At 40.4% G+C, this 19,450-nt stretch overlaps 1 protein-coding gene across 4 annotated transcripts in view; it reads right to left on the bottom strand.

Moving 5' to 3' along the window:
- The window catches only part of Dph5 (diphthamide biosynthesis 5), a 45,838-nt gene extending 34,704 nt beyond the window's left edge, over positions 1 to 11,134 (bottom strand). For 3 of the 4 annotated variants that reach the window (XR_004945247.1, XR_004945248.1, XM_036190870.1), the window contains exons 1-3: positions 10,626 to 10,740; positions 10,264 to 10,421; positions 6,356 to 6,480 (exon numbers count right to left, since the gene is read on the bottom strand). Coding sequence is in view for 2 of the 4 variants with exons in the window: in XM_036190870.1 (XP_036046763.1) it covers positions 6,356 to 6,480; positions 10,264 to 10,398 (260 nt within the window). In the remaining 2 variants the exon portion in view is untranslated. The other variant, XM_036190871.1, reaches the window with a different exon arrangement.
- Between the last annotated feature and the right edge of the window lie 8,316 nt (positions 11,135 to 19,450).

The raw sequence follows: 19,450 nt of genomic DNA, 5'->3' as shown, positions 1-19,450 counted from the left end.
TAGTTCTGGGGTACAACTAAACCAAATTCTTTACTTCTGCCCTATTTGGATTTGTCTTTGTATCTTAAAATTAAAGGTGAAACACATAGCCTGCTGTCCTTCAATTATTAAATTCTGCCTGACAGAATTCCACTTGGAGTTTACATCTGTGTGCAGTCTTTCTATTTATAGCTGTTTTCTGTCTGGTTACTTACTGGATATACTGTGTGTGTGTGTGTGTGTGGGGTGTGTGTGTGTGTGTGTGTGTGTGTGTGTGTGTGTGTCCTATGCATGTTCTGATTCTTAACTTAAGTGTGATTATAACTAGGTAGGCTGGGGGAGAAGAGAATATATGTAAATATAAACTGAATACTATGACATGTAATCTCACATCAATTTAGAATGGCATTACTAAAGGTTCTTTTCATCTTGATAAAAATGCTAAGCCCTGCTGGGGAAAGCAACATTAGCATGTTTGAGAAACTACTTACAAATAAGCAGAATCTGTCAACTGGTCAATGCATACCAAGTAGGAAGATCAAGGACTTACACCCCATGAGGCAGCCAGCTACAGATTAAAACATGCCCACCAGGGAAGCCTGTTTTTAATCACATACAGAAACTAAAACCAGTATGAAAAAATATTAGCAATTTGACTTAGAGTGTTTAAAAAAAATAACAAGAATGCTAGCTGTAAAGAATGTTTTTAATACTGGCTTGAACAGAATCTTCCTACTTAATATTTAAGTTCCAGGAAAAGTAAATTATTTGATGGTGTTATTTTTTTTTTAAATTTAAAAGGCTTTATGGGTGAGTTACTTAAATAGACAGAGAGAAAAACTGGTTTAAGATTGTATCACCATCACAAACTCATTTGAAATAATCAGACCAAATAATGCACACTTAAGTTTACTATTTTCAAATGTAGGAACTGAGTTACCTAATCAGAAACAGTAAGGAAATTTTGCCTTAACAGCACACTTGTTATTTGGAATTCTTTTAAAGGCAATTTCAAAGAAAAGATGCAAAATGGCTTCCTTGATGGATTTACCCAAGTGCACAAAGACAACTCTAACAGTGCTGCTGTGACGCGGGGGTGGGGATGGGGGTGGCTAGCAGTCAGGAAATTTACTGTTTCAAGGTACATGGTGAGAAGCACAACCTTAAGAGCTATTAGAAGCATTGTAAGTTGAAAATTCATTTGAAAGTTGCTTTATTTGCTAGAAAACGTCTGTACCTACAGATCTTTACTTTGACCTTAAAACCTTGAAACAATCTACCACAAAGAGCTAGTGAAAACTGCCGAGAAGCAGAAGAGAAGAGGAACTGTACGTCAGTACGTATTTGTATAACAAGCTTTACGTATGTTCAAGAAACCAAGTTTATTTGTATTGGAAAACAGAACAGACGATGATCCTGACGGCAGGTATGGACAGTTATTCAGTGCCAAGTGCTGGTCAAAACATTACATGGAATGGGAATTATCAAATGGTCTACATTAGGACACAAAGAAGACAGGTAAATACAGGTACACCTGTATGTGTGTTCCACTAAGGAAAAGGTACATGGCATAAAAATCAAAATTACAGATTCAGTATCCATGTTTATAGTCACAGTGCATGTTAAAATACAGAATGAATAATGAAACAGAAGCCTCACTAGAAAGAGTCTTTAATGATAACTCCTTCTATGGACAGTAAGGGACAGAGATTGCCTGATACTCTTATCTCCCATATGGCTAGGCGGAATACTGATGCTGTACCATTTAGAATCAGCAAAATCTCCCTGATGCTGATTTCTACTTCATTTTCAATAACCTGGCTACAAGGAAAGTGGGGGTTTATGGCTTTTAATTATCTCCTTGAAGGGTGTAAGACTATGGGGGACAGTGATGAATAGCTATGATGGAGGTACAATACTGTGAATGTTCCTAAATTCAGTAATCTGTGTATATTAAGGTGAATTTTATGTTACATATATTTTATCACAGTTAAAAAATTACTGGAAAAAAAGAATTTAAGACTGCACATCTTAACTTCTTTTCATAGTTTTAAATTTTTATTACTAAATTTTGTGTGTATAATATTTTGTGGGCGTGAGTGTGTGTGCACACACACTCACGCCCACATGCGCTCATGTCATGGCATAAATGTGGAGGTAAGAAGACAGATCTGTGGAGTCAGTTCTCTCCTCCCACTCTCCTGGGACTCAGACTCTGGACACCAGGCTTACACAGCAAACATCTTATCATCTAAGCCATCTTGCTAGCTAGTCATCTTTTCATATTTTATTCAAATAAGTGGGAAGAGGCTTAAAATTAAACAGGAGACCTTTCTGTCATACACATTGCAATAAAAATGTTAGTATTTTGTTGCACTTCCTGTCGTCCCTGGACTCCTTCGGTCACTCAACTTCTTCCTCTTTATGGACTGACTAGTGAGAGTGTAATTACATGCCTGCAGTCTGTTAGTGATGAGAAAGCTGAGGCAGGAATTCAAGGCTAGCCTGGGCAGCATAATGAGATCTCATCTTAAAAACAAAAATAAAAACTCAGAAACAAACAAACTTAATTAATTAGATGTAATGACATATTTCCCACCATCCCATTTCCATCTACAACCCAGCAGGAATGCAGCACTAGTCAAGACAGTTACAGTACTTGAACTTGAATCTAACACAAGGTTGGAGATGATCAGGCACTGAGACCGTGCAAATTAATTATCATTAGAGTTCCAAAAGGGGAAAAATTGTTCCAAAGAATCTAAAATTAGCAAGTGGGTATCACCTGGGAAGTAGAGGCTGGAGGACCAGGAGTTCAAGACTAGTTTAGGACACTAAGATTTCAATGCTAGCCTAAATTACAGGAGGTTGTCTCAATTCAAACCAAAATAACACAACAGATGCAGTCACTCAAGTTTAGCAGGGAAGCCAACTACAGGAAGCCACTTTCTCCACACATTCCTTTTCTTTACATGGCATCACCCCTTCCTCTCTGCTGCCCGCCCTACGGTCCCCTTTTAGAACCCATACCCAGGTCCAATTCAACATTCATGAACACTGAGCACCTACACACACATTCTTCTCCTCGCATACTTATCTTTCCAGCTTCTGTAATGACATCTGCCTATTTTCCCTTCTCCTCTGGCTACATGGCATGCTCACCTTTCCTAGGGCTTTCTTTGTAACTAGGCTGTCTTCCCTTTCATCTCTCCTCTGGGGGGATCCTATTCATTGCTCCGGCTTTAAATATCACCTGCACACCAATGACTTCAGGGCCAGAACAACCCAGTCTCCTGCTTCTAGAACCAGTCCTTAAGTCAGTCTCCCCCTTCTTTTCCATGTCTACCACATCCATTCAGCTTCTTCCTCCTAAGCATGTTCTCCACCATTCTTTTCTTTCTTCCACCAGAAACACCTGTCTCCTTAAAGTCCGCTCATACCAAGCAAGTCAAGTGGTTTCTAATAAAGGAAAGAACTGTGATTTTCTTGCTTAAAAACTCTCCAAACGTTTGCCACTGTATCTCAAATAGGACTCCCTGCCCCTCCAAAGCCTTAAAGATGGATGGCTCCTGCCTACCTCTATAACACCTTCTCATACCCTCTTCCTCATCATGCCAGTCACTATGGCCTTTAGTGCCTTAACCAGTCTTTCTGTCTGTCTGCTTGGAATGACCTGCCTCCTAACCCCATTTCAGTCACCTGCTTAAGTATAATCTCAAAAAAAAAAGGCTCTTCCATATACCTCTGCATAAGCCTCCCTCTTTCTTTCCTCACTTTACAAACTTCCCAAAATTTCACTTTTTTTTCTTTTTCTGTGATTACTGTTGGTCTCTCCCATCAACCATAAATCCATATCTTGCCAACTCAGTAAGTGGGAGTGCCTATCCCAAGAGATGTAGGAAAGGTATTTGGGTGAACAGCTAATTGTCAGTTCAAAATATGCTTGTCTTTCTTTGCTGACTTGAGGTAAGCTAGCACAAAGTTCTTCAATTAATGTTTTATTAGCAGCAACTGTGTGCCAACTATTATGAATGAAATTAGAGAGCTAGAGACATAAAGAACACTGTACATATCCACAGGAATATTAGAGACACACAAGTTATTTTAAAAGTTGTGAGGAACTATATGAAGGCTAGCACAGTGAGGGTCTAAATATAAAGTGTCCCCCCAAAAGGCTCATGTACTATGTCTTGTTCCCCAGCTGGGGCTATCTGGGCGGTTCTGAACACTTCAGGAAGAAGGCAGATGGCTGGGGGCAGGTCCTTGGGGGCATCTTGTCTCTGGCCCCTTCTTGCATCTGCCTCTTTCTCTCTCAGGTTCCTGTCTGGCATGGGATGACCAAGCTCCTCTATCACATGCTACCTCTGCCATGATGGTAGTACATGGGACCAAGCAACCCCAGTGTGCACCCCTGGAACCAGTAACCATAGTTACTCTTTCATCAGGGGTTGCCAGTTGTTCTCTCAGGGACTTGACTCACATCTACATAAGTTACTGATACAGCTGTCGACAATCATCTCCCCTTGTCAAGTGGGGCTACCACTTCAGGCTGGGGTGACAAAGGACATGGAGAGGTGTGAGGTGACAGATGCAGAGGCCTCTGACAGACACAGGGGAGAAGGAAGCTTGACCTAGGGGTCAGAGTGGAAAACTGCAATGGAATGAGTTGGCTGGCACGAGTGTGGTCTCAATACAAGACCAGAAAGACACAGACTTGAAGAGCAGGTTGGCAAGTCTTAAATATTTGGCTAATCATGGGGCTTCTAATGTTCTCAGCTGTGGTTTCTAAATTGTTATGGTTTTACACACACAAACTTGACCACAACATAGGTAATGAGTTAAAAGTCTATATAAGTCTGTATGAAGACCAGGCAAAGGGGATAGAACGTATTAACCTGGTTAAAACAATGGTATTAAAAGTGAAAATTTTAAAAAAGGATATGAAAAAATCTGCCAATAAATAAACAAATAGCCAATTGGAGTGTTCCTCAAAATATGGTGAAAACTTTTTTTTGGTTACAATCTCATGGAATAAGTTTCTTAAAATTTGATAAAAAATTAACTATTGGAAAATGAAATAAGAAATAAAACAATATAAAGTATAAAGTCCATTTTTTAAGTTACATTTAGTAGGTAACAAATTTTCCTTTTTAAATAGCTATACTAGTTTCTAATGCTTGATTTCGATTTCTCTATTTATCATCTGGACTAGCAAGTCTGTGGACATGTACCAGTCTAGAAGCCGCACTTTGAGCAGCAATTTTATTGTATAGAACGGACACTGTCCGTGACTAAGACTGCTCATCACGCGACTGTAACCACTGTAGTGCCACCATGTTAGGAGGTCTGGGCAGGGGGGTGTCTCTACAGAAGTCACGTGTTTTAGATAAAGAGTCAGTGTGTTAGTGAGAAAATGCTATATACAACAAGACATCTGCTGGTAAGATTTTTTTTTTTTTAATTTTCCTCATTTCATTTAACTATCCTATTGCTAAGAAGAGAAAAAAGGTACCATGAAATTCGAAGAAGCCTTAATTTTACAAAAAACAATGTCAGGCAGGGGTTAAAACAATTTAAATATTTTATACTATGTGATTACCCAATATAATTTGCAATCAAATATAATAATGATACAGACTCTCTGGCCCTGCATACTAACATAAATTATTTTCTTTATGACAGTCGCATCCACATGTAATGCCATTGTTTTGAGAAATATCCTTGATGGTGGACCCAGAGTGATTTAATTGTCCTTATGTTCCTCAAATCTGTGACATAAATCTTGGGTCACCAGCTGTAGACAAAGACCTCTTGTGTTTGGCTTGACACTAGAGATTGATGAGGCTTGACTGGACAAGTGGAAACCCATCTTCTTGGTAATGAGGAGGAGCAGTGCTCCCAGTGGGGATGAGACAGTGAAATCAGAGGCCTGACAAATGATAAAGTCAAGGCAAGTAAGTGACAGCATTATTGCCAGATATTAGATTATTCAAAAAGAGGGGGGAGAAGTCTAGGACACAAGAAGCCAAAGATGCTTGCAATTATCACAGCAAATGGCAGACATGACTTTTGATAGAGTAGTGTCTTATTTAATCGTGACACACTAGTTAAAGGTATCTGATGCCCTGTACAACCTTGCACAAACACAAAAGTATCAAAGAAATAAACGTTAGTGTTGACACTAGTGAAGGTAGTAATATTTATGATGACATCTTTATCAAGAACATTTTCTTCATTCATCTTCAAACGAACAAAAAATTAAATACAAAACTTCAGGTAGAACTCAGGTAAACTTATCAGGACCTAACAAGGAAAGTTTTAAACAGAATAATCACTGCTGATGAATAAATAACTCACAATGTCTATTTTGACTTACCCAAATGGATCACCAACCACAAGGAATGCAACATCGCTCACATCAGCATCCTTCAAAATATTATCTGCTTCTTGTTCCACTTCTTCCCTGTCAGCAAGAATCAATTTTCTTCCATAAAACTCTTCCTGGAGATTTAAGTAGGATATCAAACTATCAAACTGAGAGGCAGCAGGTGAGTCTTCAACACACAGACACTGAAGAACAACCTTTGTCCTGAACTAGGTGCAAATCTTGGCAACCATCCAAACACTGATCATTCAGTACACCTCGTCAGTGAGCCAGAACTCCTTATCACAGTGCAATTAAACTCTGTCTTTGGGGCTATCATCATATCCCTAGAGAAAGCAGACCTCTTAACATCTGAGGCCTCTAAATGTGTGTCTAATAGACGAGGCAGAACACCAAAGGGTGAACAGAGACTCTGTATTCATGAGCCCTATTCCTGAAACATGAAAATATGGAATACATTAACGATAATGATATGTGGTAATGCAGATGTTTCACACGATTTCTATAGGAGCATTTGTGGTATGCTGACTAAAATAAAAGACCACGTCAATAGGAAATGACAGAATTTAGCTGTTCACAAAAAATGAACAGACCGACATAATTACAGGAAAAGAAATGAATTTAAATACACAGGGCATTTTCATCCAAGCTACATTGTCAATTAATCTCCTGAAAGAAGAAACCCAGAAGAGTGAGCCAGTGAACTAGTGGTCACATGATACTGGTTAATAATAGTATACGAGATCATGAATCTTATAGCTGAGTTTCTGTGCAATTCAAAAATGGAAGAGGATGAATAAAATTTATTCCTTCATATTGAGAAGTCTGAGTTATTAAAAGTTACAGGGCCTGCTAGAGTAGAAGTGGTACCCAGTATTTCAAACCAGTAAGTACTTGAACAAACAATTAAGCATCCAAAGGCAAATGCTACAATTCCAAATGTGGTAATTATTCCCTAATAGTTAGCTCTCACTAACTCTGCTTACACAGATTTTAAAAATATATTCTTTATTTTCACTTTTACTTTGTACCTTTTTCTTGTTCATTAATCTTTACATGTTTAACTTTGATTTTAGGAACCAGAAAACTTACAGCCACAGGTCAATTACACCCACAGATCTAAGAGAACACATATGATAACTAGATACCACAGCAAATACTGGTCTTTACTGAACTAATGTTTCCAAAAAATGACCAAGAAGCCACATGCCACCGGTGTCATGCTAACGGTTATCCTATCTCCCACGTGTGGAGGTCAGAGGGCAACTGGAAGGAGCTGGCTCTCTCTTTACCATGTGGGTTCCAGGGACAGATTTATATTATAGGTTTCCAGAGTGCTGGTTTAGATAAAACCTCTTCAGCTATTTCTAGACATATTATAGTTTCTTCCTTCCACTACTTTTATAAATTACTACTTAAGCCTTTCATTAAGTTTTCTTAAGTATAATGCAGACAGAACCATGAACCACTTGTAATAAAGACTACATTGCTTATACATCTTTATATAATACACAGATATATTCAACCAATAAGCATGTAAGAGTTAATGTATCAACAGAAATTGCCTAGAGGAAGCTTAAGTTGCATATGCCCAAACTCATACTCTTTCCCAGACTGGCTGTCTCTGTATTTCCTTTGGAGACGATATTACTACCACTACCATCTGGCAGTTTGAAAACAACAGTGATGAATGGAAGAACAGGCAAACTTGGGAATTTCTTCAGCAACACTTGTATGTGCCTTTTATAAAATCATGACTGGTTGATTATTAGTAAGCAGGAAACCTATGTTCATTACAGAAAATGAAATTATCTATTTGATCACTGTGATATAATTGTCTATAGTTGAAACCAGACTTCATATAATTATACAGGTAATAGTCAACAATTTCTAAAAATCAGTTTGTTTTAACAAGAAAACATAAAGCTGAAGTGGGGAAAAGAAGGACAGAGAATGTGATTGAAGAGAAAGAGACTCTACAGTTTTTCTGGAAAATAAGGCATGAACTTACAAATAACTGACTTAAGGTAGTTGGAATCCTGGGGCAAGCTGCTCGGGGAAGAAGAGGAACTAAGAGCCTGGAGAAGAACAAGAAGAGAATACTAAAAGAACTTCGTAATAGGGTAGGATCTGGGCCAAGCCATTTGCTCAATGGAACTTCTCTGTTAGTGACTCCTGAAGTTATTCTTGCGTAGTTATTATCCATTGCTAAGACTGCAGAGAGACAGTATGAAAGTCTGGAGCAGCAGTGCTCGACCCAGAGGTGCTTAGAGTTTGTACCCTGCCTGTGTCACTATGTGTATGATATTGGACAACTTTTGGAATGTCTGTATGCCTATAAAATGTGAATGGTAACTACAGAGCACTGGGTATTGTAGTTCTGTGGTAGTGAGTTTGTGGAACATGTGAGAGACACTGGGCACTATAAAGAAAATAAACAAAATGAAGCAAAATAAATGTCCTTTAATTATTAACACTTATTACTATGAAATAACAGGTATTCTAGCACCTTAAAAAACACACATTATTAATATACTTACAAGTAAGGTCAGACCAAAGCCGTGATTATCACTAAAATAAGTACAAATATGTTTTGGGGGGCAACAAAAAAAATCTTGAAAATTAATACTTTACTAGCATTTATAATTTATTTACAAAGCATTTTCACATACACCTTAATAAAACACTACATACCTTCCAACTGGTTATTTCTCTTTGACAAATGAAGACAGAAGTTTGGAAATGTATCCACTAACAACTAAAACCTTGTGCTGGGCACTGTTTTAAGAGCCTGGAAGGCAGCCACTTCCGAGCTCAATTCATACAGCAAGAAATTAAAAGTAAAGGAATTGTCCGTCACAGGGCAAAACCAAGCTATATCCCATTTTTCCTCTAAAGCTATTGTCGAATAACTTATTCTATTAATCTGTTTAGTCTCTCAGATGGTTTTAAACTCATTCTGGCTTTTGATTACTGAGGAGACACAGTTCTGTTATCTTGATGTAAGAGTAAAAACCAGCAAGTCAAAGCTGGGCACTAGACACTATTTTTATTATAATGCATGGCCAATTCAAGAACAAGCCTTAATTTGGTCTTCAAAATTTTAAAGTAACTCTGCAACCTTCAGAATTCTCTGATGAATCCGAGAGGAATGACCAGAAATTCCGTGGCTCACACTTTTATTTAGAAGACTTGACAATTTAAAAAAATCTTTCCCTTCCTCCCACAACACACCCATCAGACCTTTATCTCAATATATGTTCCACTTTGAGTTTGACAATCACCCAGAAACTGACCCGTCTGCTCATATTTATTATTTACATAGTTACCCTTAATGAGAGCCTGCTCAAGGTATATAATACACTAATAAATCCTCTGGATACTTAGGCTCGGGCTTACACATGTGGGAATGCCAGCCTTCCTGGGAGACTATAAGTAAGATCTCTCTGGATATGTTGCAGACAGAAAGGCTATCACCACAGTTCCCAGTGGAAATACTTCAAAGGAGGAAGCTTTCAGATTGCTCGCTGACTGTATAACCAACTCATTAAGGCTGTGGCAGCACCTCATTAGCACTCAACTCAGAAAGGATTTCTTGGCTAGCTCATGAAATAACAGATTCTGATAACTATCCCCAAGAGTGTAAAATAACTTTCCTTTTTTTATTTACTGGAGAAAGCCACACAAAATTAGACTTGTAAAGCAGGACAAACCACCGTTTCATTTCCCAAGTCACTGTGTTAGTGTATGAGTGCGTTTTTTGTTCTCTAAAACCCAAGGTGTGTGTTTTAAAGGGTCTAAAAAAAAAGCAGACGCTTAGACTCTGTGCAGTCTAGTGCATGAGAATCAGATGCTGGCTACTTTTCTTCCCCAGAGGCCTGGGGGCTTTAATCACGTACCAGGGCTTCCTTCCCTACAGTCAGGACTGAGGTGTAGGCTTCCAGATACACTCGACTGCAGCGCCTCACAACTTCCAGGCCCTTGACTGTGATGTCCTTGGCATCTCCCAGGCCCAAGCCGATCAGGTAAAGCATTTCGAACTCCAGGGACAGGGAGACTGCAGGGCGAAGGGAACAACAAAGAACGTCAGCTAACACCGGGGGCCTGAAGTCTAGGGACAAAGATAAACTCCACGCTGCTCCTCCGGGGGCACCGCACCGCACCGCACCGCACCGCCCGTGACGGCTGAGCCCCTGAGATCATGCACTCTCTTAGGAACGACTGGAATGACTGCTTGACGTAAAGATGAATCCAAAATTACCCGCTCAGAGCCTCGCAGGCGCTTCGCTAACGCCCCTCCAAGCCTCACTGTACCGATTCTACAACTGCAGATCCCAAACCACGCGCCCAGCACAGACAGACCTTCCGGGTCTCTCTCTCACCTACGGTGCCGTAAAGCGCAGGGCCCTTTACAGCACTTTACGACTGGCAGGAAGGGAGGAGGCAGGCCGCTCCCGGAGCTGTCCTTCGCTTCCCGCCAAGGCTGGGACGGACCTGTGAACGCTGGGTCAGGGGTCAAAGGTCAGGAGGGCGCCCAGCCGCGCGCCTGGAAAAGCCCCCGCGTGCCCACGCTCCGCTCCCGGGGAGCCGTTCCCGAAAGCCCCGGGGACGCAGGCTCGCGGGGACGGACGGAGGCACTTCCCTAACTGACCCCGGCTCTGCTGTGGATCTGCTGTAGTTTATCCAGCGGTCAGCCTGGTGAGGGGACAGGTCGACGAGCCCCGCCGCCGAGTGTGGTTGTAAGTTCCCACGGGGGCAGGCAGTGACTCCTTCTCGAGGTCTGTCCCCTGCATCCGATGCCGGAATGCCCCCAGGGATCTGCTTGAGTCATCCGCAATCGAGAATGACCTTTGAAGAGTGCTCCAGGGATGACTAAGTACAAGTGTGGTGACATATACGGATGAAAAATGTCAGGACGGAGCCCCGTTACTTAGTATGCTAACCAAAGGGTGATTTTCAAAAAAGTAGTAATGCCCTGGCGGAGGGGTGGTGGTGTGCATAACAGAAAAAAAAAAAGAAAGTGCTTCAGACCTCTCGGCGATGGTGGCTGAGATTCTTATAAAGGGACTGGTTCCACGCGCAGTTCCACTAAGGGAAAAGTGTGGACTGAAGACGCTCTTAAGCTCACTGGTAAATTCATCCAAGTTGGAAAGACAGTTTCATTGCTTGTCTTGGTACACAGTGCTGGCTATTCAGAGATCTCTGGATGGCTTCGGTGCAGTATGCCCTTTTGCCTAGCCCTGCTTCCCTAAGCCTGGCCTTTTTCCTCCAAGGTTTGTCTGACCTCTGCACTTCTCATCCTGTAAGCCCTTTGAAGCTGGCCCTCTCAGTTCCCACTACATTGATTTGTTCTTTGTACCGTATTAAAATACACACACACACACACACACACACACACACACACACACACACACACATGGGTGTAATGGAATGACCTAAAAGTAGAAGAAAACACAGGGGGTAAAAAAAATCTGTGATCTGTCTAGGCAAGGATTTCTTAGATATGACATCAGAGACATGGGAGAGAGAGAGAGAGAACTTGTGCTTTAGTAAACTAAAAACGCCCCTCAAAAGACGAAAGTCATACACCAAGAGAAAAGTGTTTGCACACCAGAAATCCAAGAAAGGACTTACGCAAAACCAACCAAACAAAAAATACTCAAAATGCAAACAGCAAGGCCAGCAAGATGGCTCAGCTAGTGAAGGTTCTTGTTCCACATGTCTGACAGCCTGAGTTTGATCCCTGGAACCCAATTCAGGGTGGAAGAAAAGCAGCTCCACAGTTATCCCCTGCCCTCTGAAGGCCTGGACCATGCCCCCACACACCCCACACACCTACAACCTAAACCAAAGATGAATTAAAATGTAAGGAATTGTTAAATGCAATAAAAAAAAGTTCAACAAAAAAAATGGGCAAAAGATTTTGAATGACCCCAAACAAAATATGCCAATATCAGATAAGCATTTTAAAATGTTTCTAAATATAATTAAACACTGGGGATATACTTTTTAAAATTCTTTTTAGATTTCTTAGAAATTCTTATTTTTATGTATGAATGTTAGATGCCTGCATGTATGTCTTGTGTACCATGTATGTTCCTGGTGTCCATGAAGGTCAGAAGAGGATGTGAGAATCCCTGAAACTGGCGTTATAGATGGTTAAAACCCACCATGTTAATGCTGGGAATCAAACCCCAGATAACCCAGAAACCTATCCAGAGCTGAATGCATCATCTTCTCCACCTGTTTGGTGTTTTTCTCTGTATTATGTACGTTGGTTGGGATAAGGTTGACATTCACCCAAGCCAGATGTTAGTCACCCCCACACAGCACTGTCTGGTCCTTCTCAGAAACCATAATTAGTATCACTGTGTGGTTCAGGTCCTCATTCCATTGCTCTGTTATCTAGCCATCTTGTCCCCTTCGAATTTATCCTCACAGGAACCTTCTAGTAAAGATACAACCTAAAAATGGCATCCCCTTTCTAAAAATCTTTGGAAAGCCAAGAGAAGTCCCACACTCCTTTACATATCCTCAAGATTATCTATGGAATGTTCCGTGCCTGCCTCCCTAGCCTTACGTGTACCATGAGCTTTCTTCAGTGATACCGGCCCACCCGTAGTTCTGTGTCCAAGCCATGTGCACTTTACTGTCACCTCCGCATGGAATCCTGTCTTCTGTCTTCAGCCTAGATCATCCTCTACACTTAGGCACTCTCCCCAGAGGGATCTCTAAGCCTCTAAGTACAACACTGTGTCCATAATGAGTTAAATTTTTAAAAATTGCCTGCCTGTATAGGCCCCGTGCCCAAGCAGTAGATGGCCAACACAAAACAAACTCAATAGTGTGTTTGTAGAGGCGTGTCTCAAATGGCTTTGCTTGGGCATTTTTTAAAAATCTTACTAGTCTTTGTTACTTGTATATAATAGTTTCTAGTTTTGTGTTATTAAGGATTTTGTGTTTGTGTCTGTGGGTTTCTTGTGTTTTTTTTTTTCACTTTTATTTATTTTATTTTTATTTTTTATTTATTTGTTTTTTTGGTTTTTTTTTTGAGACAGGGTTTCTCTGTAGCTTTGGAGCCTGTCTTGGACTAGCTCTGTAGACCAGGCTGGCCTCAAACTCACAGAGATCCACCTGCCTCTGCCTCCCGAGTGCTGAGATTACAGGTGTGCGCCACTACCGCCTGATACTTTTATTTTAATTTATTCATTTTTTTTTATTTTTTCTTTCTTTCTTTGTTTTTTTTTTTGTTTTTGTTTTTGTTTGGTTTGGTTTGGTTTGGTTTGGTTTTTCGAGACAGGGTTTCTCTGTGTAGCTTTGCGCCTTTCCTGGCACTCACTTGGTAGCCCAGGCTGGCCTTAAACTCACAGAGATCCACCTGGCTCTGCCTCCCCAGTGCTGGGATTAAAGGCGTGTGCCATCACTGCCCGGCGTTTTTTTAAGATTCTGTTTTGTTTGCTTTTTTTATTTGCCTGTTTGTTTTCTAAGGAAGGAAAGAAGGCATGGAGTTGGATGGGGGGGTTGGCAGGAAGGATCTGGAAGGAGATGGGAGAGGGGAAACCGTAGAATATATTAAATGAATTTTCAGTGAAAAAAAATATAAATAAATAAAATTGCCTTCCTGTATTTCTTCTTCATGAAAATGATTTCATGAGGTCAGTGACTTGTCTTACTCATAACCTCTTCTCTAGGCTTAACATTGTGCATACCATAGTAGGTTCATAGTAAGTGTGTTTTTATAGGTCATTATGGATCCATTAGTCGTCAAGAAATTTCTTTCAAAGTTACACTTCCTATTTTATGCAATGCAGGTGTGTGATATGTTCAAAATGACTGCCAGAAAGTCACTGGTAGAACTTCAGACATGAGCATGTCTTGTTCATATTTTTCAGGAAGCTATTTGTGTTGAAATGCCTATGATACATATCATATGTATTTTATATGCACATCATGGAATAGGTCAGCAAAGTTTTCAATGTACTGGTCATTTTTTAATGGCTTTTTAGATTTTATTGAATGCTTTCTTGTTGATTCATAATAAGTGGATATTGCCAAAAAGAGTAGTTTCCTGGGGCTCAAAAAGAAGAAAAGTCTATTAACAAATAGAAGTAGCAAACCTTGCCTAGTCTGTTTTTGCAGAACCATTCTGTGGAGATTGCCTGTTTCTCCCTCACTGGTTTAAACAGCTTTCAAATAGGATTGCTTCTCGCTCTTACCCCAGCAACTTATTAGGGAACCCTATAAACTTAGGAAAGCTGAAACTATTATACAGTGAGCCTCCACAGCTTCCTAGATTTGCAGCTGTTAGGAGGTCACTGTGTTTACTTCATAATGCATTTCCCCATCTAGCTGGACATCAGCCAATCTTCTTTTTTGATACATTTCCAAGGGTCTATCATTTCTTCCCCCTAATCCAAGCTGAGCTTTGAATATTTTCCATTAAGACAGCTACTTTTTCTTAGCATATGTTTCTGTATCATTTTAACAATAATGACAGCAGTTAGAATGCAGACAAATTCATTATTAGAGCAAATTGCAAGGCCTGTGCAACAGAAAGTGTAATAGTTATAGGGGATGATAATGCCAGGACTGACAAAGATGAAGGAAGGTCCTTTTTTAACTTCATGACAAGGATGAAGCCTGAGGACTTTTCTACTTCATGTTCCTTCTTTCAGGAAAATGGCAAATCCTTCCTGAGGGTGGACGTTTGTCTGTTTTATTTTTGAGATATCATTAAGGTATTTTTATAACTGTTGTCAGTAACTCAACTCTAGTGTCTTCACTAAGAGGAACCCTTCCCCTTCTTCTGGCAGTAGCCACAAAATGCAGCCTGCAGATGCACACTGCCACAGCAAGTTATTCCTTGTGGTCCCCCCCCCCCCCCGCCCCGCCACTGTCATCAACATCATAGGCTACTTTTATTTTAAAGCAGTAACATAGCTGAGATGCTTCATTACATCATGGACAAATTGTAATTACCGTACATCTAAAAGGAGCCATCCTTCAGTTTTCCTATTTGGACTTGTTTCCCTGTTGAAAAGAACCCGTCAGGGGACTGACTAAACTCCATCTGACCTTATTGTGAATAGAGAATATTATTTTACTCTGACACTGGCCTTTTAACCTACATGCTCCCACAGATTGCCTTTGTTAGAGGAGATCTTCATTAATATTCGGAGAGTCTGGAGACCTTGAATTGATTTATCATCACTATTTTCCTACAAATAAGTGGTAATTAAAGATAACACTCCTCTAGAGGAGACTGTATTTACTAAGCTTAGAAAAAAGACTTGCTGTTTCTTTATTGTGTATTGATTTACTTAGGGAAAGAACACTTTTTATGTGCCCAGTGACCTTATGTATTCCTTATATGGTCATATAAAGTACACATGAAGAAGAAAGAAAAGAGCAAATCTGGAGTTATTTTCTGTGAAATGTAAGGAAAATGTTATTTTCAGTAATCTTGGCTCAATAGGTTAAGAGTAACCAGGAGAAAGGAGTCACCTAAAGTCCTATGTTTTTATGTAAAGTGGCTTCTAGAGATGTTCTTCCCCTCTACCTGTGTGTGTATTAGCTATTTATTTCTAAGTCATTTGATAGTTGGTAGTTCCTTCAAAAATCTATGCTAAAAAATAATAAGCAGGGATAGATAGTTTGGCTTTGTGGTTTAAAACTGTGTAGTGTCTGCTTGCATTAAATGCATATAAATTAGCCATGATTTTGTAGGGAATACCCTCTCTTTCACTCAAAATCCATGAATGTGTTATTGTTATATTTTTCTTTTCTTTTAAACACTTGTTTTATTTTTATGTGTACGAGTGAGTGTTTTGCCCATGTTATATGTGTGTGCACCATGGGTATACAGTGCCCATCAGGCCAGAACATGGCATCAGAGCCTCTGAAAGACAGGTGAGAACTACCATATTTGTATTGGGAGCAACCATGTGGATGCTGGATACTGAATCTGGGTCCTCTGCAAAGGTAACAATCACCTCTAACCACTGAACCATCCATCTAGCGCTGTTATTTCTTTTAAAGAGGTTTTTATTTGTGGGGAAGGTAATTATTTTATCATGTAATGCTAATGAATATACTAGTTTGCATTTTCTCAAATGGAAAAGAAGGCACATGATTACATTTCTGCATGATTCTCTTAGAATCTGCCTTTTAGAGGATTTGCTATCTTACAGCCCCTAAGATACTATCCACAAGGATACCAACAATGCTTAGCTACTTGTTATATCATAGATCTTTGCTCAATGAGTTCATCCACTTTTACTTCTAGTCTGGTTTCTAGCTCTTGATTATGTATTTCTTTATTATTATGCACAGAATTTGGTTGAGGGATAGACATATTTGTAATGTCCACAGAAGGGTGAGCACATACTATTGCCTTGCTACTAGATGTCAAAATGAGCTTTGCAGTTATAGTCGTCTGCAAAAGAAGAATACATAGATTTTTGAAAAATACAAAATAGACCTCTATTTTGGATTGGAATCAAGTGTTTCAAGATAATTCTCTTTTATACCACCCACTTTTCTGTCACTATTGCCACAGTATATCAAAAATGTTGTCAAGAGATGTGAAAAAATAGTTTGAAAAAGAAACTGAGGGCTGTAGAGGACTCAACTTTGATTCCTAGCATCCACACGACTCACAATCATCTGTAACTGTAGTCTCAAGGGATTTTTGGTGATTTGTGTCATATATTTTAATGCTTTGTCCCCAGTTGGTGGAACTGTTAGAGATAGTTTAGGATCTGTGCCCTTGTGGGGAAGAAGTGTGTCACTAGGGACAGGTTTTGAAGCTTTAAAAGTCCACTCCGTTCCCAGTTAGCCCTCTCTGCTGCATGCCTAGGGATCAGGATGTAAGTTCTCAGCTACTACTCTAGCACGATACCTGGCTGCCTGACGACATGCTCCCTGCCATGATGGTCATGGATTCACCCTCTGAAACTGGAAGCCCCAATAAACCCTTTCTTTCATAAGTTACTTTGGTCATGGTGTTTCATCACAGCAGTAGCAAAGTAACTAAGACAGAAGTTGGTGCCAAGGAGTAGCCTGTCACTGTAACAGTCGTGACCATGCTGGGTTGGGAAGGAGTGTGGAAGACTTTGGACTAAGGAAGTGGCTGAATGCTCTAAGTGGGACTTCATAGACCATCCTATTAGGAGACTGGAAGACAATAGTGATGAGAGCAATGTGGCTTCTGGACATGCTCAGCTCAAGAGGTTTCAGAGGGGAGATATATTAGCATCTGGACTATAGACCAATCTTGTGATATTTTGGGAAAGACTGTGGTTGTTCTTTGCCCCTCTCCGAAGAATCTATCTGATGCTATATTGGAGCATTTGGAGCTAATTTCATCGGCAGAGAAGATTTTAAGGCAGCATTGACTTTGGCTTGGTTACTGGTGATTACTCTTAGGTAGGTCTATAAAGAAGAAGAGAAATCAGGGCAAGGAGAAATACAAAAGATACAGTTTGAGGAGAAAAAGGACACTAGGGAATGTAATGTTGGAGCCAAGACTTTTGCTGACACAGATAAGGAAAGCCCATATTCAAAAAGTAATAATGGAAGTGGTGCCCCCAGGGCAAGATTCCACCCAGCTGATACAGCTATTTGTGAAAGGAAGAAGCCTGAGGGGTTTTCTGGTCCTAAAAAAAACAACACAAATTAAAATTTAGGCAAATGTAATTCAAGGAGAAGGGTAGTTTCTTTCCTAAGCGGGCAGCATTGGTCATGTGGTTCTGGCTTTAGGGTCATGAAGGACACAGGAGGAAAGGGGTTTGATATTGAGGCCACATGAGTGCCTGGTAGAGAATCCTTGGTAGGAGAGGCCATTGCCTGAAGCTGTGAAAGTGAAGCCTAGATTTCACTGGAGACACCAAGATGTTGAAGATGCCAGAACTGTGGGATATGGATACCTGCCAAGAAGAGCTGCAGACAGGGCGTGGAAGCGGCCCAAGAGAATGTGTTGCAGTCAGCAAAAATGGAAGGGAAGAGGTATCTAAGCCCTTTGACATCAGACATAGAGTTACAGGGTTTGGAGTTTGCTCTGCTGGGATTTGGTCTCCTAGACCTCCCTTTTGGAATGGAATATATATTCTATGTCATTGTATGTTGGAAATACATAGTTTGCTTTTTGATTTTACTGGGGTTTACAGTTAAGATTTTGCCTTGAGTCATAAAAGAGATTTTGGAATTTGAACTTTTAAACTGTGTTAAGAGCATGAAAAGACTATGGGAACTTTCAAAGTTGAACTAAATGTGTTTTGTATTATGATATGGCCACAAACCTATGGGGACAAGGGAATGGAATGTGATAGTTTGGATGAGAATGACCCCTGTCTTAGTTAGGGTTCCATTGCTGTGAAGAGGCACCATGACCATGGCAACTCTTCTAAAGGGCAACATTTAATGGGGTGGCTTAAGTTTCAGTGGTTTAGTCCATTATCATCAGGGTGGGACATGGTGGCATGCAGGCAGACATGGTGCTGGAGAATGAGCTGAGAGTCCTTACATCTTGATCCCCAGGCAACAGGAAGTGGACTGAGTGTCACACTGAATGAAGCTTGAGCAAAGGTGACCTCTAAGTCCATCCCCAAAGTGACACACTTCCTCTAACAAGGCCACACCTATTCCAATAAAGCCACACCTCCTAATAGTGCCACTCTCTATGAGCTTTTGGGAGCCATTTACATTTAAACTACCAGAGCCCCCATAGGCTCAAATATTTTAATGTTTGATCTCCAGTTGGAATTATTTGGGATGGATTAGAAGGTGTGGCCTTATTGTAGGAGATGTGTTACTGGGGAGAAGTTTTGAAGTTTCAGTTAGCCCTCTATGTCTCATGCCTGTCTGCCTGCTGCTGTGGTCCCCAACCTGTGAAAAGCAAGCCCCCAATAAACTCTTTCTTCTATAAGTTGCCTTGGTCATGATGTTTTATTACGGCATAGAAAAGAAACTGAGGCAGGATCTGAGTTCTCTTGTGGCCTCTGGAGGCCCAGAACACACATGGTACACATGTACATGCAGACCAAGTTCCCATTCACACAAAATAAAAATCATACATAAAATTGCCTT

Source organism: Onychomys torridus, chromosome 6 (genome assembly GCF_903995425.1).
Source record: "Onychomys torridus chromosome 6, mOncTor1.1, whole genome shotgun sequence".
In the NCBI taxonomy this organism is placed as follows: Eukaryota; Metazoa; Chordata; class Mammalia; order Rodentia; family Cricetidae; genus Onychomys; species Onychomys torridus.
This window is presented reverse-complemented; position numbering and strand designations above follow the sequence as displayed.